The sequence below is a fragment of the Gouania willdenowi genome, chromosome 6 (genome assembly GCF_900634775.1).
Source record: "Gouania willdenowi chromosome 6, fGouWil2.1, whole genome shotgun sequence".
NCBI lineage: Eukaryota > Metazoa > Chordata > Actinopteri > Blenniiformes > Gobiesocidae > Gouania > Gouania willdenowi.
Genome location: NC_041049.1, coordinates 18,240,818 through 18,264,392, shown reverse-complemented (window position 1 = coordinate 18,264,392; position 23,575 = coordinate 18,240,818). Strand labels below are relative to the sequence as shown.

Here is a 23,575-nt window from a genome sequence, read left to right as displayed (position 1 = left end):
ATATATTATGTTTTATTATTTCATGCAATGTGCTTTTTGCACCAATGTCTTCCCTCTTTTTCCTCTGTACTGTATGCAGGTCTCTATATTTTCCATGCTGTTATTTCTTATTTATATTTTGGTAACACTTTACTTGAAATTTTATCCATGAGGCTGACATTACACCTGTCATTAGCAGAACTAAGGTTTCATGAAGGCTGTCGGTAATTGTCGTTCGTTAATGTAACCCCTAACCCTACTAGATTCCTCCATCTAACCCTAAAAATGACAACATAGCTCCAAGGGTGTCATCATCAACGATACAGCCTTCATGGCACCTTATTCATGCTGATGACAGACAGTGACAGCGTAATGTCAGCCTTGTGTATAAAACTTCAAGTACAGTGTTGCCAATGTTTCTTTACTTTTTGATCCTTTTTTGTATCCACTGTTTAGTCTAAAACAATGCAAATGTCCTCTTTGTGGTAATAATAAAGGTTATCTTAAATGATCTTTGATTGATGGATCAATGAGGCCTAGACCATCTTTTGTCTTCATCTGATATTTGGGGAAAAAAAAGGATCATCTCCAGCAGTTTTAAGAGAGTTTCTGATCAAACTCAAGTCCTAAAATAACCTGTCCATGTAAAATAACAGCAGCTAGGATATAATGAGTTGATTCACAGTATATACATGTTTCTGCAGCAGCTGTGTTGTAGATAGTGTGATTTATCTGCACATGCATGGTGATAATGGCTGCCCTCCATCCCCTGTAAACATTGCTTTTTCCACAAAGGAGGCAGTTAGATGTAGACTGTTCCCATGCAACTCCCTTTAAGCTTCTACTGTATCTGCACATTAATACTTGTGCCAGTGACAGCATGTGTCTGTGCTAGTTTGATCAGGGGTCTGTAAACCAGTGTTCTGATCCCCCCCACTACTAGTGCTTCCTTTTGTCTTTCTTCTTCTCTATTTCTCTGTGGATTTAGCTCATGCTGAGCTTGAAGACATTCCCCCAGTGGTCCCAACCAAACTATGCCCCCCCCCCCCAATCCCCCACCCCTGTGGTTCCGGGTAGATATCGGCTAAAGTAATTGATCCCTCTGGGTCCTCCACATACATCCAGCATCGGGTTGAACAGAATCACCAGTAAGAGGACAGCTGTTTGGCTACCCCTGATAGGCTGAAAAAAAGAGAAATAAACATTTGTATTGGTTATCATTGGTTCTGTCTGTTAACTCCCTTCAAGTGAGAACAAAGTCACCACCTTAGTTAGCTTGAAAAACATTAGCCTTTGCACTTTGGGAAGTAAAAAAATTGTGTGGTACTTGCAACAGAGGGGAAAGAGAGAATAGTCAACCAGCTATATTAACCATTATAACTAAGGATGTATCGATTCATCCATTAGATCCATGCAGAGATTAGTATTTCTACAATACAACTACATCAATCCTGCCCCCTCCGTGCAGATGTGGGTGGTCCCTGGGGCTGGTGGTCTGCGTGTTTCTCTGCCGCTCTTTCCTCTTGCTCTCTGTCTCCCTGTCACGTCCTCCCCCCTCCTCGTTTGCTCTTGCTCTCCTGGTGGGTTGGGTGGTGGGGGCTCCTCTCAGTCCAGGGTGCTGGTGGGGTGGCTGTGGCTCTCGATTGGGGTGCAGGCACTGCTGGGGTGGTGGGGTTCGTGGCTCGGGGCCAGGGGAGTTGTGGATGAGGGTGGCTCTGGGGGAAGCTGCTGCTCGGGGGCGGCACTTGTGTCCTGGGTAGCCGGGGGTTGCTGTGGATTGCTCCGCCGGCTCGTCTAGGTGCTTTGGCTTTGTCCCCTGGGGCGCACCTTCATAGGGGATGTCGATGGCGTGGTGGATCAGATCGGGTTCACATGGGGGACCTCGTGGGCCAATGTGTGGCGTGTGCAACGTCGTTGGCGGTACTTTGGGACCTTGTCTGTGCCGGGGCCTCCCCTAGGGTCGCGGTGTGTGGGGGTGCGGCCTGTGGCTTTTGGCCTGGCTGATCCGCGTCGGGAGTGGCTGGGTGCGCCAGGCCCCGTGGGCGCCATGCCGGGGCTGGGATGTCTCAGGGTTGGATCTTTAGGTTGGGCCTCTCGGGGCGTGCTCTCCTACCGTCTGCTCAGAAACTGGCCGCAATTTGGTGTGGCGCCACGCTGCCTTGGGCAGCGGGGTGGGGGGGTGGGTATGGGACTTCTCTGGTGGTTATGAGACCCTGTCTTCCCCTCTCTCACCTCCTCCATCTGCTCATTCATATCTTTCTATTATAGGGGCTGGCAGGTTTAGTAAAGGTGGATAAATGAATAGTCAGCCTCTGAATTGTGGGAGGGGGTTTAACAGCACTGTAAAGATCGCTTTAAACATAACGTCACGTCTGCTCCTCTGGCAGCCCCACAGCATGTTGGTCATTGTTTACTGTTAATGAAACACACACACACACACAGTAGGTACAGAGATGAGGCAGAGTAGAGATATTAACAGAAAACACACACTTTTTGACTCCGTTTGGTGGTGCTTCACATGTGCTGCAGCCATGAATGGAAATGATAAAACTCTGACACGTTAAGAGTGCTTTCACACATATAGTCCGGTGGACTCGGTGCGGTTCAGGCGGTAAATCTGCAACATTGTCGCATTTTAATTTGGTCCAGTCACACATGCTCTTTACCAAGCGCACCAAACTGTCGGTCGCCTATTGGACAGAATTCTTCAGCCTCCATCGACTTCTGTCAGAAAAATGCATTTTCCAAAGGAAATCCTCAAACAATCCCCCCAGAAACGTAATTAATAATGATTAAAAATGACCCATGAACACAATCAGTGTGGAAATGTTTGTGACGTGTATGTACTGTACATGTGGATGAGCACTGTGTGTGTTCATGTGTGCGTGTGCTTGTTGCTCGTTGTTTGACTGCTCCGCTGCCCGTCACTGATAGTTGCGTCGTCACGTCAAATATTTGGTCCTTCTTCCTATGTTTTGCTTTCTCACACCTGTCAGTGCTCAGAGGCCTCATGTCACCGGTAACTTTCTGGTCAGGATGTATCATGTGTAAAAATGTAAATGTATGAGCAGGTGAAACATAGAGCAGTCATGGATGTGCGGTCCTGGCTGGCCATGTGAACAGTTTGAGGAAGAGAGAGGAGTGAAATAGACGAATGATGTGGGAGTAATACGGAAGAGAGTGAGGAAATCTTTGTGACGTGTGCTTGTGTGCTGACAAAGCGAGTCTGACAATGGATTAATGGATGGATAGATAGATGGATGGATATTTGTGTGTGTGTGCTGCCTGCTGGAGCACTGGGTTGTGTTAATAACAGAAAACACACACCTTTTGACTCCGTTCGGTGCTTCACGTGTGCTGCAGCCATGAAAGGAAATAAAACTCTGGCACTTTTAGTCCGTCTAGGTTCTAGTCCGTCTCGGTCCGCGGCTCTACACGTGGCACATGGCTACTCCAGCTCGTCAGTGATTGGATGTGGTGCACACATGTGACTACGGTGAGCAGTGATTGGATGTGGTGCACATGACTGTAATGGCTCTGGCGGATGATGAACAACAGTTTTTATGAAATCATTTATTAACAGTACCATTGCATTCCAAACAAATTCGATGTTGCACACCTTTGAACCAAGCTGCAACCATGTTGACAGTATCAGCTCTGACTATCCCTGAACAGCAGATATATTTGAGCCACAGACACACACAAAGACAGAGATAAATTATTTGCTTTATAGATAGATTATATTTACCCAAAATGTAATTTTCCAGGACCTTCCTTGGTTGCTAAATATTATACCTTGCGAATTATGTTGTCACTGATTTTAAAGGGAGAACTAACATCAGTGCTATTCAATGGTGATTCAAACAGTAAAAATGTTCGATCCACAACATTTATTACATAATTATAGTGTTAAGATTAAATATGTTTGCTTCTCTGTATGCTTTTAGTGAAGATGTTTCTGCACTGTTTGTTCATGAAATGCAGGTTGAAAAATTATTATTTAGTTATCCTTATAATATAGTTCCTTATAGAACCTGGGACTTTTCAGTGTTGACATTACTTGCCATCCCTGTGCTTGCCTGAGTTTTATTATATACTCTGGTTCCCTCTATATTGCCCTTTGAAGTAAATAGTTTTTTTTAAGTGCACCTGTGTTTCTGTTACCCCATGCCACTAAATGGTGTCCTATCCAAGGTGTATCTCAATGTGAGCTTGGATAGGCACTTTGTACAACCCTGTTCCAAAATGAATGAATGATTGGGTCTGCATTTTCAAGGGTACAACCTAGTAGGACATCAACCTGAAAGGTAATGTGTTATGCCTTGCAAATCGAAACAAAATACTCCATTGTTACTCAATAGAACAATAGCAATATCCACAAAATTTAGGCCAAGATAGCGACACCAATAAACCAAAATGAACTGTGCTTACCGTATTACCCAGAAGGGGGTTATAAAAGTAATACATGTGATCTTTCTATTTATGATCATGTTTTTAAATAAATTTAAAAAAACTGTGAATTTTGTTGGCTATTATTAAGTCTTGATTTCAGAAATTGTTCATCTATATTACTCATTTATCAACACTGGTTAAAATTAAGCCAAGTTACATTTCATTAACTTTATAAGGTCAGCAGGTTCTGCCCTCTGGAGACTGACATTCTGCTATACTGTCAGCAGCAAACTGACTAAACAACAGTATGCCAAGCAAAAATACATATTTCACTTGAAAATGACCTTAATGTAGGATGTAATTATTATTCATTTATTATGGAACAGCAAATTATTTAAATAACATGTTATTCATCTCATAACACTTAGAAATGTTTGATACGGAGCTCTTTGTGTTCTGCTGTTAACACATTCCCACTCACCGTTCTACACAGTTATTACAGGAAACATTCAATTTCACAGCGACACTCGAAACATAACTTTGCTAGTCACAGTAAATGCACTTGTTTCCAAGACACACAAACAAGACCTTTCTAATAATAATGGTGGTAGTGGTGTGACTGTGTCTAAATCGGGATGACCAACCTGAAAATGAATAATGACTATATGATGACTATACCCCTCTCTCCCCTCAGGCTCTATGACGCGACAAGGATCCCCCTCGACATTCTTGCAATATGGAGAACAATGATGACCCCTTGACAGAAAGTCCACCCACTACCACCACCACAACCACCTTCACCACTTTTCCCACCATGAAAGGCTCATCCCACCCACACCTTGGTCCCACAAAGGCAGGAATCATCACAAGCAGAGCACCAAGGGCCTCGCAGAAGCAGCAAGGTACAACACAAGGGCCCCCAAAGGATGTTCCACAATGAGGAATTGATACACCTTGCATTACTCATGTCCAATTGTCTTTCAAAGTGAACAAAAGAAGATTTACAACAGCAATATTGTCTAGGAATCAATTGACATACACGGAAACAATTGTATGGCTTGTTTGATTTATTTATTTGGTATATGCTCATATTTTTACAAGCCCACCATTTACCTAGTGTGTTTAAACAGGAAAAGTCAATGTGTGCTGGAAACCAGTAAAACCCTTCAGTTCATCCTCAGCCTGCTTTATCGGCATCCCTTGTCTTTAAAGGCACATGCTCGATGGTGTCTTTGCGCTTAAGAGAATCACGGCGCCAGACAGGCTCCAATTTTATGGCATGTTATAAGGAAACAGACAGTAGCCATGTAGTAAATTTAACGTACAGTGCAATAAAAGGGATGAGGCCAGTGTCATAAAATGCCCTCTCTCATAGAGATTTCTAAAACCAGGGTCCTTCAGTCGCTCAATATTTTCAGCATTTAAGGCTCTTCAGCACAGACAGCAAGTCTTCAGTAGATTTGAAACTATAAATAGACACAGGAGGGAATGCAAACAATGAACTCAAAGCCACACACAGTGCATCAAATTGAGGATTATTATCAATTTACCCCAAGAGAAGACATTCCCAGATTGGATTCAGACATATGATCCCCTAAAGTAAGTATATAGGAGAGAGACTATACCAAATTGCGTGCGGTTATTTGATTTCATACTTTGGAATGCAATACAGCATGTGCAGATCTTATCTTTGCTTTACAGTGTATGGAGAGATATGGCTGACAACATTGTAGACAAGATACTTACATCTAAAACAAATCAGGGACATTCTGCTCTCCATCTGACGCCATAGTGGTTAAATCGGCTCTAATGTTCCCTCCTGAGCATTGGGTTCTGATCATATTGTAGGATGCAGATAGTGAATTATGTTGGCTTTGATGTTGTGAAGAAATGCCTTTTTAAAGACTGATAACGACTTAACACCCAAGATAGCTTTGAACTCACTCTTACAGTGCAATGGGGCCGACTGTCTGGAGGCCCATGCATACATGTTCATGTATTTTGATCTCAGCATCTGCTTCAGGCCTTATCCAACTTCACTGCATGTAATGAGCAATTTCCCATCTTCTATTAACCGTTGGATTATTTCTAACCGACTAGTTGACTCATGAATAATCATCTATTCCCTGCTCGATTACACGATCTCAAACAAAAAATAGCATTGATTTTTGAGCCACGTCACACCTTGTTCAATTCAATTCAATTCAACTTTATTTATGTAGCGCAAATTACAACAAAGTCAAAGTCAAAATATAAAATTCATTATAAGAAGGAAAAAACCCAACAAGATCCAAATGAACAGGCTTTTAGCGACAGCGGGAAGAAACAACTCCCAAGAAGAAATCTCCAGCAGAACGAGGTTTAAAGGTGGCAGCCATGCTTTGACTGGTTGGGGTTGGGGTGAACAGGAGGACCAACAGAACAGGATAGAGAGATAGAACATCAGAGTGTCCCAGACTAGTTGAGCTGTGAACCACAGATCAGGAACTGTCAACTCCATCTTCACGACACCTGAAACAGAGCAGAGAGAGAAGGAGAAGGCACAGACTGAAGAAAAACATAATACAGGAATACAGTAGAATGAGAATGAGTATGAGTTTGGGGTGGATAGCGGTGTAAATAGTGTGTAAGCAGTGTGAGCAATGTGATGGGTATACAATAAGGTTCAGAAGTAGGGGGTTGGCTACAACCCGATGATTTAGCACTTTATGGACCATTTAACTCATTCGGTGCCAGCCAGTCTCAGATTTTCTACCCCCCTCAGTGCCAGCCATTTTTGAGCATTTTGACTTTGATTTTAAAGACCCACAGAATATTTTCTACTATGACTATCCGAAATCTGACACAAGATTTTGAAAGATTGAAGTCTCTACTTTCATCAAAAAAAAAAACATTTGTTTCTGGCTCGTTTCATTCTTTTGTAATCAGCCGTTGAATAGAGCAAGTTTTACACAAATCTTCAGTTTCAGAGCAAAAAGCTGAGAAAAAAGCCTTTTTGTAAAAAAAACCCTGTCAGTGACTTTAAAGCTATTTTTTTGCTTTAATGACAACTCTAACATCTGAACATTGTTTCCTGATATAAAACAAAAAAAAAAAACCACAGACCGGGCTTTTGATGGCAAAATTATTATTATTTATCTATCTGGGTCAGAGTTGAATTGATTTCTTACTGTATTTTGGCATTCCTCCAACTTTCTCTCCCGTCAGTCAGCACACACATAACTTCCTCTTCCTCCCGGACATACAGAGTGTCACTGCTTGCGCTGTTTTTTATGGTTTTATCTCACAATTGCCACATTATCCATGAATCCATTATCAATATCACTCCGTAGCGCCATAATCTCACTCCTTCCTGCTTCTTCCTGCTTTGCTGGGTAGCATCAGTGGCTAATCTCTCATCTAAAGGTGCACTGCTGCCATCTTCTGGACACAGTTGGTCACTACAACACCCCACAGCTTAGGTATTGATGAGGGACCTCCACCAGGGTGTTTTCTAGTAATCCCCATGAAAAAATGCAAATGACGAGATATCTCGTCAATGGCACTGAGCGTTTGGATTTGAAATGATGAGATATCTCGTCAATGGCACTAAATGAGTTAATGGACTAGGAATCTCTCCATACGGTTTTATGAATTAGGGCCCCCCCAAACAGTATCTTAAATAGAGCCCCCACAAAGCTAGAAAAGGCTCTGCTTTTGTGTTCCCAATCAGCCTTTTGTTGTGCAATTAAACCATGTGTGGAACGGGTAGCTTATATGTGTCTGCAAGCGCTACAGAACTCTTTCCTGTGTGTAGAGCAACTGTAACTAAAGCCATTCACCCCTTTTTTTTATCCAGAAATATGGTTATTGGTTTTTGTCTTTTTAGTGGTTGTTTAGAAATTTACCAGCTGGCTGGATCTAATTAGAGGCATACATTTTAGGAAAAAAGTGCTTATAAAAATTATTGGGAATATGCTTGTTCTGTATGTACCATTAGGAGTGTGGAGAGGTAAAGTGGAACAACAGTCTTTCATGCGAGTCATTCACACGTTCACCGTGGGTCACATTGTGACATTTTGAAGGGGAGTCTGAGTGAGTTCACACGGAGAGGAAATGTCACGCCGGGACCATATGTTCGGGTGCATTTGCTTTCACGCCTCTAACTCCCAGCTGGATAGAAAGTCCATATGTATTGTAAATATAGTGTTCTTTAGCTTGAACAGATGCATGTCCCATCACTTGAATGAACACACCAAATGCAAATGGGAAGCAAACACAAATGCATGCGCCTGCTTATTAATACATCAAAGCGCTTCATGTTGGCCCGGAGGCAGGAAGCTCTGCTTAACGCCACAAAAAACCAAATGTTTTCCTTGTTCTCGATCGAATGCTGCTGGGTACTTATTGATATGCATTGAGTGGTTTGCGTGCTTGCTCCATAACAAGAAAAGCCTGTGCAATTTACACATCAACGCAGATTGATTCTGTACATGACGTTCCCTCCTGTTACTGCCACACCTCCAGCGGTTATCGGTCTCACTGAAAGGTCTAATTCTTCGTCTGTTGGAGGCCTTGAAAGTGGATTTCCCTTTGGATTCCTCAGTCTCTTGAATGTAGAATATTTGCCTACTCGTATAACATATAGAGTCATGCTGTCGTTTTCTGAAAATCTCAAGGTAATCATCACCTAAATCCAGTAAATTATTTTCATAGGGAAAATTCATCTTATTCACGTCTGACATTTGTTCCTTTTTTTTAATAAGAGGCTTGTGATTCCCTGAGATGAGATTTGTATGTGAGATTTATGGAGGATCATTTGACACAGTGTAGGAGGAGGGGGAGGGAAAGCGAAAGAACATCAAGTGAATAAAAGGAAATTGACATGGTAGAAAGATGGTGGCTGTTTATACTTTGCATTTTCATTCTTTGGCAGCAGTGATTCTTTGCAACTATTTCTAAAATCTGTTTCGAGTTACGTGGCTTATAATCATCCTCTGCTATTACAGTGCAGTCGCGACCAGTAGAGGGAGTAATAAGAATGGAAACCCATGTTCTCGCAGGGATTTAACACCTGTTTGGGCAGTGGTCACAGTCAAGCTGGTAGGTCACGGTCACAGCTTCTGCACTGAGCTGTTCCTCCTTTGGGTCATTTCACGCTTGCCTCCAAGAAAACCACAACATTATGTCTAATAAAGCCTGAAAACATTGATATGTTTATTATTCCCAGAGCATTAGGCATTGTCATCTGCGTTACAAGATAGTAGTGTTCCCAACACCTGCCCCTTTCATGGTAATTTGCACTCTTATTATCATGAGTTCAGCTTCAACGACAAATCTCTGAAGGTGGTAGCTCCGTTGTAAGGATAAGTGTGAATCGGAAGGCCCTGCAGGTGAGGAAGACTGTCACTCTGTGCTCGAATAGACTGGCTTTCATATTGGATAACACCAAATAATAACCTAAAAAAAGTGTGACATGTATTGAAGAATTACAATAGAACCCGAATGCAGAACTAATCTTCTTTTTCTGCTAAGGGCTGTCATTTTGAAAATGTTGTATCCTAAGGTACATAACAAGTGGGGCTAAAATACAAAAGTGGATTATGGATTTTAGGGATTATGTTTGATTGGGAAAATGAATTAAAAATGATCAAAGATATCAAAGAAAATTAAATGGGTGCTTCCTTATGCCCTAAACTTTTGAAGGTGCCATAGTCGAGATGCTGACAGAGGGTACAATCAGTAGAGTACATCCATAGTGGATGTTTTAGAACATCAGATGTAACAAAGTACTGGTGTGTTGTAGGCTTAAAAAAAAACCTACCTGAAAACTGAAAAACTGGTTTTTAGTGTCTTGTCAGATGTAGACTCAACTCACAATGTTTTCATACATTCATTTTAGGGTGTTAATCATCGTTTTACAATTTTTTTCTGACTTACTATAGGACAACTTGTTCTAGGGTGTTCATCATGATTACAGTACTAACAATTTCTAATTGTCATTTCTTATGCCTTACAGTAGTCTTACCTACTAAAGAGTGTGACGGTTTAGATTTGAATCTCCTAGACTGTAAGCATTGCCACCACCATGGGTCCCTGAACAACCCCCTATTTGTTTTCCAAATTCTGCTTTTTTTTATGCCATACCTCTAATTTTGTCACACTGCATTTTTTATGGCCTACTGCCTAGTGCTTAGTGAAGAGAAATGGGGAGCTTGATGGTTGAGGTTCGAATCTACCAGAATTGCATGACCACAACTATGAATTCCTTAACATCACCCTTGGCCTTTTTCTTAAATAAAAAAACATGATCTCCCGATCTTGACATTTTTATGCCTTACTATATAGCCTTAACTCTGTTATAGGGTGCTTGTCATAGTTACTGTGATTTAAAGAGACTTTATATGCTACTATAGTCTTACTTAAAAAACATTTTTGTACAACTTTTGCCATTTTTATGCCTTACTGTAGTCTCGCCCCATTTTAAGTGTGTTTATCATATTTGCACTAGACTTTAGGGTATTACTATAGCCTTATCTTTTTTCTTTTCCATTTTTATGCTGTACTATAGCCTTACTAAATCCTTACTTCCAATTTTAGGTGTTAATCAGATATGTCTTTTTTTTTTTATCCTTTATGTAGTCTCACCTCTGTTTAAGTGTGTTCATTATACAGTATTTGCACTAGAATTTATTTTATGCCTTACTAATAATGCCTTACCTTTGTTGTAGGGTGTTGTATTTAATGCCTTTTTAACCTCAACAATCCATGTACCCTTTGTTCTTTGGTTATTCCATTAATAAACAGTGTGAATTTTTAGTTTTGCTGATTTAGAACAAAAGATGTTAGAACTTCTACGATTTGACACTTTTGCAAAAACAATTAAAGCTTTTTTGAGGGCAGGAAAATGTTTATTTTGCACGTTATAAATACCGCTAACAGCAGCCGTCAACACACATGGAAGTTGATAGATAAGAAACGAGGAGCACCAGTAGATTCATTACACCACCTCTGGTTCCACAGATCATGTGCATGTTTTACATAACATCCATTTATTGGTTTTGATTTATTTATGTATTAATAACGTTTCAATTCACCAGTAATGGGAGCAAAAGTCCGCCCAGTCACTATTTTATCTGGATACCATTTGGACGAACAATGTTCGTACTTCCAGAATCAATAACTCTTTAACGAAACATCATCAGCACACAAATTACACCTCTGCCATCGGTGTGAGGTAGAAAACATGCTACAAGATAATTTTTTATCAAACGCAGTACTGTAAAAGTCCGTCTGTGTGTCCCCTCTGTGTGGTGAGATTAAAACATGAACCTCTCGCCCTTGTTTCCCCATAAATATCTAAATATCACACAAACTTTAATTGAACAGCAAAACGCTGCTTGTTTGATTTTTGGTTTTTCCGTTTTCCTGTTTCTGGTTTTAAATTAATTAAAAAAAATATATATTTTTTTTCATTTGGTTTTGAAACGAAATAACCAAAGAACGATGGGTACATAGATTCTCAACACAAAAATCAATATTGCAACTTTTTGATTTTAATTAATTAATTATGATTGAAAATCAGTTTTCTATGAGTGAATCAATAGAAATTAGCGGCAGAGGGACTGGACTAAGAATGTTTAGGTGTTACCTTTTGCCTCAAATTGTTGAAGGTGTCATAGTTGAGCTACTGACAGAAAGCACAGACAGTAAAGTACATCTGTAGTAGACGCTTTAGGACAATAGCTGATGTAACAAAGTAATGGTATATTACGGTCTTAACAACTGAAAACTGAAAAGACAGAAAAAAGGTTGTGATCAAATGTGTTTAATTATAATTATTCACTGAACACTGTAAGTCACATTTTCCAATTATCTTTGTTCATTTCATCTCATAATCGCTTTGTTGTTGTGTTTTTAATTCACAGGTCTCATAACGCACTCACAGATGATCCAACCAAGGAGTGACTGTTGAAGGAGTGAGCTCTCCTGCTGAAAACTGGACCACTCGTATTAAACGCCTCCATATCTGCTGTGACACTCTGTGACCCTCCAGGTTCCTCACTGCTCCCTCCTGCTGCCTGTCATCGGGTCAACTTGTTTTGTCGACCTCTCCTCTGCGTCCGCCTGGTCCACGACAAAAAAAGCAGCATCGCTCGTGCAAGGGGAGGATCCAACTCCATTGGAATCCCTCAAAGGATTGCTGGTTGCTTCATTGGAAGTCTGAAAACTGCATACAACACAGGATCTCCCACATTTCCAGTGCAGGAGCTCCAGAGCACCGACGGAGGTCTTTGCAGACATAACCTTTGCTTCTTGCATCATGTCGAGGCCGCACCAACCGTACTGAATGCTCTCTGCTGTGAATAGGCCTACCGCTGGAGTAATGCTCCCAAATTTTTATAGACCAAAGAGCAAAAACTACAAAACTCCTATTGTGTCATTGGACACTAAGAACTGCTCACAGACATGGGACACAAAGTCTTTGGAACTGGTGGCATACGTATACGAACACAATCAAAGAAGTACTTTTAAAAACTTCAACATGTTTTTTTTTTTTTTTTTTCCAGACTAAGCCCACCACTGTATTTTGGAACTAGAGATATAGGTACTACATATGTATTACTGTGTATCAAAAAAAGAAAAAATGATTTGCATTTTTCAGTAGCTTCAGTTAGGACGGCTTGCAGGAAGACATTTTGGGGTGTGTCAAGGATACGAAGTTCAAATCATATCAAAGAAATGATCTATGGAGTGTAAATGCTTTTGAGTGTGAATGAAATGACGTTAATTGTATTTTGAAAGGCCCGAAAAAGTTATATATTTAACATTTTTATATGTTGTAGCTTTGTAGAGAAGCTTATTGGACTTAAATTGTGGGAGTTTAGTAGTGTGTGAACAAACGCTGTTGTTCCCATTACTGCTGGCTTGCAGTTGCCGGTTTTTCTTTCTCACCCCTGTATCCGCATTTTTTTCATAGTCATCTACAAAACACGGTCATTAATGTGAACAAAGGAGAGTGACATGATTTATAAAGGACTGATCTGCAGCCAACTAAACATTGTAAATCTATGGTAGTCAGTGGAAGCCATTGAAACCTGCTAATTTGCTATGGTATTGTAATGTACACAGTGTGGAATACTGACTCATTTCCTCTCTATTGGTTTTTGATCTCCTAATTTATTTTTGTGCTTGTGTCTGTTTGCACAAATCCAGCCTCTGTCCTGTGGGGATGAATATGGGCAAGGAGAAAGTGAAGAGGAAAAATGGCAGAAGTCTTTAGAGTCATTGACATACTTTTTTATCATGAAATATTTTAAGAATAAATTAAATACATGAAAAGAAACGTCCCGTGAAAATGTAGACAGTTTGGGAGTACAAAGTCATCTGACGGTGAATTTAATATAACCATATTCCAGTCTTACAGTACCTTAATACTTGTTGTTTCTAACAGTAAATAAGAGAGTTTTTCTGTTTTTTCACAGCTATTGAGGTGGGATTTATATATAAAAGTGTTTTAAAGAAGCAGATTTAGTTTGCCACAAAGCAACAAAATAACAAATAAAAAGAAAACAGTGGAGTTGGATCAGCAGTCTGGTTAGGATGGTCAATTAAAAAAAAAAACTAAAGATCCCCAGTACGACTTGGAATAGCTGTCAGACAACCTGGATCTCCAGCCACCGCCACCCAATGTGGATAAAGAAGGTTTGAACGCAACTAGCGAATGGCTCACTATTGCAACAATGCATTGTTTGTTGGGAAAACTAACCTGTCTTGTTCACGATAAGTGGATAAACAGAGTAAAATATGTATATGAACACAAAAGACTGTTAAAACTGATTCAATCACTTCAGTAAAAAAACAACAAACAACACAGTCAAATCATCTAAATTAGGTAGATTTACCATTAAACTGTTAATTATTAATCTTTCTAACAAATGTTAGCACCGACAGGTGAGTATAGCATTAGAGGTTAGATCGGGCCCAAAAAATCCAACAACATAGAAGTGTTTTGTGTTCATTAAAATATAATATTAATGTAATAGAGATTTTTAAAAAAAAAAGCCCGACAGCTGAGCGGGAAAATGAGGCCGAGCCCGGCCTAAACTCGGGTTGGGCTCAGATCAAGAATCTAAACTTAACTTTTTTTGCTGCACATTAATGTTCATGAAATATAATTGTAGCATCAGACCATTTTTCACTGTTTTGGTTAACATCTCACTTGACTTGTATTTTTACCTAGCTGGAGGCTACATCCTTCCTACAAGGATCCAATGGATTAAAATACCACCAATTTCTAAACTGCAGAAGGTGATTAGATTCTAACAGCAGTGTTCATGCTCAAGCAGGGTACACACATAAGGGTTTTTCTAGTTATCCATTTCTGAGATGATTATTGTGGGAGAAAAATTGACTTTTAACACACCTCAAACCACAGAATAATCTCATAAAACAGATGAGATAAAATAAGTTTGTTGTCCTTTGTCGGGAAGGGGGAGCATTGTGACAAAATGTACCTGTTGCACAAAGACAGAGCTCTATTATATTGATGAGGCAGTATAATAGTGGAAAAGATAAACCCATTATAATGATACAAACTTCTAGTCTATTATTGCACAGCACAGTGACAGACTGTTACTGTTCAAGTGGCCAAAGGTAAAACTACACAAGTAACATTACATTATGAAACCTGTCAGGAAGTAACTGCTGGGAATGACTTGGTTTGAAATGGATAATTTCAAATCCTCATATGTGTAATTACACTAATCAAAACAAAATGGAACTGTAAAAATGGTTGGGTTTAAGGGATATAATACTCCAGAAAGTCAACGATAGAAAGTTTGATTTTATTGTTTCAATGTAATTGCTAACATTTAAAGGCACACTGTGTAACTTTTGGCCACTCGGAGCGCTAGAATGGTAACTTTCACGCATGCGCCCCCAGTGGCCACAAGCGCCACAGCACTGTAGCAAAAATCAACAAACAGTCAGTCGGGCCAGCCTGCCTTGTCTTTTCATTGTGTATGCAGACAGTAGTTCACCTGTAACCATCCCCTTCGAACCCCGGCGAAGGGGGCCGACAACGTCCGCGAGACCAGGGAGTGGGGGGGAGCACCACTAATGCGGCGAGGCAGGCCAAGTTCCGAGTCTCCGGCAGTGGGGAGAAGAGTGAGGCGTTCGCACCCTAGCCCTTAGAGCCAATCCTTATCCTGAAGTTACAGATCTGACTTGCCAACTTCCCTTACTAAATAATCCACTTTTAACTGAACTATCTCAGCGATTAGTGCACCATTACATGAAACTACCATATTGTGCTCTTTTGGCCATAAACAGAGACTAACTTGTTTCAGCTGTCCACAACAATGGCGTCGGGTCGGGAAATGCCCATATGTTGTGACGTTACATGGGAACTATGTATTTCCAAGCCTGTGGTCACGTGACTGCTGTAAAGTGAAACATTCTTCAGTTCACATGACCTGGTGACAGACGGTCCATCTCCTTCAAACTTACATAGTCTGTATTTCAAAGGGAAACCCTGCTCAGAGCATTGATACTGTCAAGCGCTGTATATTGGCCTGAGGTATCATTTAACATAACTCACATGGGTCAACTCTTTAGCTCAAACAGTCTACGGTGTGCTTTTAAGTGTAATTTTGGAACAATGCATATAGAACTTTAAAAAAAAAAACTGCTGAGTTCTTCTACAAAAATTATTGATTATAAGTCATATACAACACAAAAGGTTAATGTCTTCTCTGAAATATTGAGGGAATAAATGCCTTATGAAGGCCAGAAAAATGAAGTAATAGAAAAAGATTAGACTAAGAAATGGCTTGGTGAAGTTATGTTTGAAAAGGTTAGGATTTTGAAAGATTGACTCGTAAATGACTCTGAACTCTGAGCACAGCAATTTTTATATGGTTTTAAAGGCGGCTGACGGAACTGAAAAATGAAATTATACCACTTCATTTAAAACTTGTATTCAAACATAGTGAAAGTCAGTTTAAAAAAAAAAAAAAAAACCTACAAAGCCGATTAAGGTTTTAAGGGTAACCAACTCTGATTTTTAGTGAGTGTTGTGCATTTCAACTCATGCCTTGCATTGATTAACTTCAATTTAAGAACATAAAATGTAGATTTTTTATTTCTATAATAGGCATTGACGTTACATGAACGGATTCAGAGCAGTGCTCTGATGCAGCTTTTCTGTATCATACTACTCTATAACTGATAGCACTGTGTGAAGTGGTGCTTGTCAGTAATGCTGTCCAGGCTTCTGTGTTATGAATAGCGATGCTGTTATAGAAGCTCTAACAACCAAAAGCATTTATGATAAAAATAAAAAGGGCTAGAGCTTTGCAGGACAAAGTCTGCTACGATTTCTTAGTGTAATCGTCTCTTTAGGACTGAAAAACTACTATGCTGATATTTCTGTCTTGTGCGGTTTCTTGCTCTTTCACGTACACTTTAATAAGAAGATGTTGCTTGGATTCTCACATGGTCAAAACACAAAAAAGTGTATAAAATATAAAAATAGTCAATTTTTTACAGGGGTTAGTATTGAGCTTATTGGGTTTAATAATGTGCAGCTAACCTTTTGCCCCCCTGTGATTAACACATCACCTAAAGACAAACCCTGCTGTGCACAGGACGTCTTTTTTATCAACCAAATGAAGAAGCTGATAACACGTCAGAGCCAGGGTTGGGGTCAACATTTACATTTTTCAGTTACAATTACGTTCTCAATTACCCATGTTCAATTACGATTACAGTAACCAGCCTTTTTTACAATTCCAATTAAATTTCAATTGTTTTATTATCCTCAGAAAGTCAATTACAAAATTACGCTCTCAATGACTAGATTTCAATTAAAATTCATCAGAATTACTGAGCCTGACATAAATAACCTATTGAAAGTTAACCTTCCTCTTGTGTTAGCTTTCTCTTAGCATCTTTTATGTGTGTGTAAATATATATATACATATATTTGGGTCCTAAATCAGCTGTAAAATACATGAAAACAAATATTTATGTCATTTAATTTCTTTCCTATGCCTTGGTTACCTTGTTAGGCTTCCTAATCAATTAATATATAGGTTTTATTATTTTCGGCGTAGACATCTGAGCCTTTTTAGGGTCAATTTTATTTTTTTTTTAATGGTAAAATGTGGGAAAACTTGATAATGAATATATTTTGATAAAGGTTAAATACATATGTGTAGAACTGCAACATGGTTCCCCAGTTTTGCAATAAATTATAATTGATAATTTTTTATAGTATTTTCATGGCAAATACAATTATGAAATCAATTATCTAAACTCAATTACAATTTCATTACCATTACGACAGCAACAGATTTTCAAAATTACAGTTAAAATGATGTCATAATTGTAATTCATTACGCGATTACAATTACAATGAATTGACCCAAACCCTAGTCAGAGCCATATCTGATGTTTGGACATACACGCTTGAGGAAAAAGGGGTGACGACAGCTACTCCCAGAGACAGTGTTCCTCCAGGTACGCATTAGAGCCTACAGTTCCCATTCTTTAGAAATCAACACCATACGTGATCCTCTTCTAACACATAGTTGCTACCCACTGGAATTGGTTGAAGCCCAACGCAGGAAACCAAGTCTTCGATTCCAAGATAAACACAGAAACAAAGGTCTTAACCCTCGCTTCACTGGTAAAACCGCAGTTTGAACCAATTTACTCCTCCGTACTTGACTTTTATTCCTAGAGCTAACATGGGGATCCATGGAGGATCATCCTCTGCACCTCCCACCATGAGTCACCGCACAAAGGAATATGTGAGGCTGGAGATGAAACCTTGAAGATTTGTCTTCTTCCAATTCATTGTTTGCTTGTGTACGTGTGCGGGGTGGGGATTGAGGGGTGGGTTTCAATTATATGAGATTGAATTCCAATAATCTGCTGCATATCCTTGAGCTTTCTCTGACAGTATTCGGAGTCATGCCTCGACATGTTTTAATTTGATTAGAACAAAGCAACATGGGCTTTCCTGCAGCAGTGACACTAAAGAAGCCCTGCTGAGTAGGAAATATAAAAATGTAATTTGGGAGTCCAATTAAGGGTAACGTTATAGCGTGAGGTGATTAGACCCAACCCTTTCCTTTCTCTGTTTTCTTGTTGCACCAAATTTCTATCCACATTTTGCTCATTCAAAGGGATAAATCGGGAACACATGCCAGCATGTTTGCATTTCTGCATATTTCTGTTTAATTGTCAGTTAACGGGTCTCCCAGCAAGCGCCTCCATCCATGCCAAGCTATGGAGCGTGCAAGCTTTATGGTGCTTTGCATCCTGCAGCGACACCCTGAAGAAGGAAGATTCAGCTTCATTTTGCATTCCAAATACCAATAATGCATCACACAGCACAAAATATCAGAACTTGCTTTGATGGATATCATACCTGCTAATTCAGATTTCATACTGTGAGTCTTTGTTTACAATATAAATCTAATCAAGTGTAGCCATCATTGCACAAGCTGGATCGATACACAATATGGCCAGCACAGCTGCTCACTGCACAGGGATGCTTGCCATCGCGCACATATTTCAAACTATAAAACGGTTTGGGCTTTCTCAGCACGACCAATAATCTGTCAAGGTTGGAGCAACAAGAGACAAAACATTACCTCAGTGGGTGACATGTTGGCGATGTGGGAAAAAGATTGAATCAGCACCTTGACCTCGTGGCTAGACCTTATCAGGAATTTATTTCTCTCAGTGTGAGGAGATTTTACTAGGTTTAATACTTTAATGTAGAAGTCCTGCAAACATTTTTTAACAGAACTATTAAAGGGGCAGTATTATGAAAAAATCACTTTATAATGGTTTAGCTACAGAGGGCCAGAGTTGGAAAAGTTCTGTTTCCTCCCTCCCTTGTTATTCGTCATTTTGTAAAAAGTCAGCTCCAAACCGGCGAGTTGGATTTTCCCCCCAATAATACGTCATAAGGTGGAAATTCCTCCTCCTAACAGTCCTGGCTCCTCCTACCCTACTTAAGAATGTGAGCTCCTCCCTCTCAAACTACCTCACAGGTAGAACAAACTGCGGTTTAATACAAAATATACAATGTTGTACTTTATTGTGATATGTATAAAACTACATACACGAAATGTGTTCTCTGCGTTTAACCCCTCCCTGAGGAGCAGTGGGCAGCCACGGTGTAGCACCCAGGGAGCAGTTAGGGTTAATATAAGGTGATGGACCAGGGAGATTAGAACCAGTGAGCCTATGATTACAAGCTCCCTTAACCACTAGTCCCTTTATCCACAGATAACATTTACGTTCATTATATATATCATACACTATTTTGAAAATCCCAAGCACAGTGTGAGCGCTCACAATCAGTTTCATTTTTAGTAGCCGTTATATCGCCTTGTATCGCCTTTGACATGATCTGACGTGTTTGTGACCCAATGTGACGCAGCGATTGGACAAAACAGTGGACTATCACAGGTGAGGAGGAGAAGGAAGTGACGTAGCAGCTCCGCTGAGTGTTTGAAACAGCTGACTGACGTCGCTGCTGCCGTGATAAACACACACGCTGAAGCGGCATTTGTCACAATCACAATAGCCACTTAAATAGCCATGCGTTTTACTATAATGTGCAATTTTTTGGCTGAAAACAATAACAAGAGCGTGTGAATCGCAAAAGAAAATTGCTATAGTGATCACCCTTTCCAAGAGCAAGGCATTAAGATTGTGTCTACAAACACGTCTACTCATGCATATGCTGAAGGCCTCAAAACAGCCTGTTTTTAGAAGCGTCATGAAAGGGACTTTTTAGAGGGCTAAAGCTCCAGAAAACAGGCGAGTTTGGGAAAATAAACCTCAAACACTATGTTGTTGGGGCTCTTAGAACAAACGTGTGAAAAAAGAGCATAATACTGGACCTTTAAAATATATGGGTGGTGTATGTATAGATAGGGTGAGCTATGCAGTTAGCTTCATCTGCAGCGTACCAGCACAAACTCTTTGCCTTAATTAGCCTGTATCTTACTGTAGTAGCACCATGCTCTGTGTTTCCACTGCTTGCAGTTTGACAGGTGAAGTCTGAGGTTAAGCTCCAGAGCTTCAGGCCTGAGAGCTCTGCCTTTACAGCCTCCAACCTCGGCATGGTAGAAGCTCCGTTGTCAGTTGGGTGTTAAAGCTCCATTTAACACAGACTAACTGCCTTTAGCCATCATGGCTGCTAATTAATCCTGCAGTGTTGCTGCTGAGAAGCCCACAGTGTGGTGTCTGCACCACGTTAAAGCAAGTGTAAGAACCATACAGGTGCTACATACTTACCACGGATCTTCTATTGTTATGTAATGAATAGTATAAGCCTATTCCTAAAATATAATACACACACCTGTATTCATCTTTAAGAGCTGTGGCTTTTTCTTTTATCTTAACAGAACACTGTAAAGAAAATGTTCACAGCCTGACAATTAACGCCTCCAGCTTAGAGGGACTTTAGGGAATTTAGGTTTAACAAATCAGTGAAAAAGAACTCACCATTTTAATTGATCCTTTCATTGAAAAAGCTAATCCGTTACAATGAAAGCTCACACTGACATTTAGATCGCTAAATTCTACCAGAGTTGTGGCTTTTCAGTTACAATTATGTTTTTAATTACCCATGTTCAATTACGATTACAGCGACTAGCATTTTTTCAATTACAATTAAATTACAATTATTTTTTATCCTCAGAAAGTCAATTACAATTATGTTATCAATTACTAAAGTTCAATTACAATTATGTTATCAATTACTAAAGTTCAATTACAATTAATTGCAAATATTAAGCCTGAAATAAATAACCAAATAAAAGTTAACCTTCCTCTTGTGTTAGCTTTCTGTTAGCGTCTCTTATGATAGCGGATCATAAATCAGCTGTAAAAAACACTAAAAACAATATATATCATCTAATGTATTTCTTATCTATTGATTACATTGTTAGGATTCCTTATCAATGAATCTTTTGTCTGCCAGTATACTCCTAGATATATTTTAATAATTAAACTACACATGTGTAGAACTGTACATAGAACTGTAACATGGTAACCCTGTTTAGCGTTAAATTATATTTGACAATTTTCAGAGAATTTTCATGACAATTACAATTTCAAAATACATTTTCATAACTCAATTACAATTTAATTACAATTACGGCAGCAACATATTTTTAAAATTACAATTACATTATAATTTTGCCCTAATTGTAATTAATTATCAATTACGCTAGTACAAAAAAAATTGACACCAACCCTAGTAGAATGATTCTACGTATCGAAGCTTTGATATTAATAATAAAGAGCTCTTCAGGGAGCTGATGGCCACTTAACAGCTATAGCAAACGCAACCGCAACACAGACCGAACAGAACCACACAAACACATACAGTAAAAGGCAGTAATAATGAGAGCGGGAGATGTGGCGAAGTTAAAGATCAAAGGCCAGTTTGACTACATGAGTATTCAGGGAGGTTTTAAATGTGTACAGTCAAGCAGCCTTACAGATAATGCAAGGAGACAGGTCCAGAGTGTGGGGGCAGCGAAAGAGAAAGCACAGTCTTGCGAAGCAAAGGAGATGAAAGGTGTAGGATCAAGAGAAGACCAGAATCAGATGAGTGTAGGGTTCAGGATGAAGTGTAGGGGGGGAGAAGATTGGACACGCACCGAATGGCATGGGTGTTGATGGACTTGTAAGTTGTAGGTAATGAGGAGACATTTGTATTTGATTTGAGACCTGAGAGCGGGAGCCAGTGGAGATGGACGAGGGGGGTTTGATGAGCTGCCAGACTTTGGTGCAGGTGAGAACCCTTGGATTTCAGCCTGTCCAGAGCTTTGTTGTTAACCCTGGACCAGACACCAGTCCATCAATATAGAGACACACAAATTAACTTCTATAGACAATATACAGTACATACAAGCAAGAGTACCCGAGGAAACCGAACAGAAGAACAGGTAGTCTCCAGTGACAGTAATGAGACTAAATACATGTGAAAGTATGATAATGAAACTCGTTCACATGGAATGAAATCCAATTCGAATTCAGTTTGTTTTTTTGGAAGATACTGTATCCAATCAAATAGTTCCAGTGAATTAATTTTGTCTTTTTTTTTTTTAAAAGTATGTTAAGTTGAGGTTTCAATTATTCAGATAAGGTTCTTCAGGAATTTTTATCTCCCGACATGTTTCAACTGTCAACTGCTAGTCTTCGTCAGAGGAGTTCTGTTGATCGCCTATGATGGTTCCTTTGAAGTTTCACTTGACTTTCATGTAATAGTTCCAGCGAGATTCATTTTGTCTACTTTTTGAACAGTATGTTAATTTGAAGTTTCGTTTATTAAGACAACGAAACCTCAACATATCCAATAAAAACTACTTTTTTTGCGTGTAAAGCGGAACAAGCCGGTAAGTGATCAAAAACAAAGTAAACGGACAGGAGATGACTCCATTGATGACATCAAATCTGTGTGTATTAACAAATGTTAAAACCATTCCATATGAGGTTGATAAATTGTAATTGAATCTTTGAAAAATGCATAAACTTTTATGTTTTATATTTTAGTCGACTAAAATCTAAATGTCATTTATAGGACTAAAACAAGACTATTACTAAAATAGTCCTGATGACTACATTTTTACTATAATGAAGTTGCATTTTAGTCAACAAACTATAACTAAAACTAAATCAATCTATGTGGGCAGTCGCCACATAGAATGATTCCAGTTGTCAACTTAAATAATTGCTGTGAGTCTGACCCCCAATTTCCACTGGATGCGGCTCCGCTGCGTTACGTCACCACCGCATCACCGGAGCTGATAGGTTTCCACTTTATTCTATGCGTTAATTTCCACCGGGTCCACTGCGGTGCGTGTTTGCTCCTTCCCAGATGTGGTAGTCTGGTGCCCTCCGCCAGATATACGCAGGGCTTCAATTTCTGGCGGACACCGGAGCACGACGCATCAATCAGCACAGAGCAAATGACGCTAAACAGGAAATTAAGAACGTACTCCGCAATAAAATATCGGGTTACTTTTCAAAATAAAACACTTCAGATTATATTTCAAGTAACTACATCACCAAAACGTCATAATGTTTAAAAACAAATTCACATCCACTATATTGATTCCTCTCATACTGTAACTACACTGTAAACTGCAGCAACTTTGATTTAGTTCATGTTTTAATGGTGCAG

General features: G+C 39.6%; 1 protein-coding gene across 3 annotated transcripts in view; it reads left to right on the top strand.

Moving 5' to 3' along the window:
• The window catches only part of LOC114466100 (protein FAM19A5-like), a 232,436-nt gene extending 209,425 nt beyond the window's left edge, over positions 1–23,011 (top strand). For 2 of the 3 annotated variants that reach the window (XM_028451566.1, XM_028451568.1), the window contains exons 4-5: positions 5,066–5,273; positions 12,279–13,615. In XM_028451566.1, the coding sequence (XP_028307367.1) occupies positions 5,066–5,074 (9 nt within the window). In that variant the 3' untranslated portion in view covers positions 5,075–5,273; positions 12,279–13,615. Of the gene's footprint in view, positions 1–5,065; positions 5,274–12,278; positions 13,616–23,000 lie in introns of those variants that run through there. The other variant, XM_028451567.1, reaches the window with a different exon arrangement.
• The last annotated feature ends 564 nt before the right edge of the window (positions 23,012–23,575 follow it).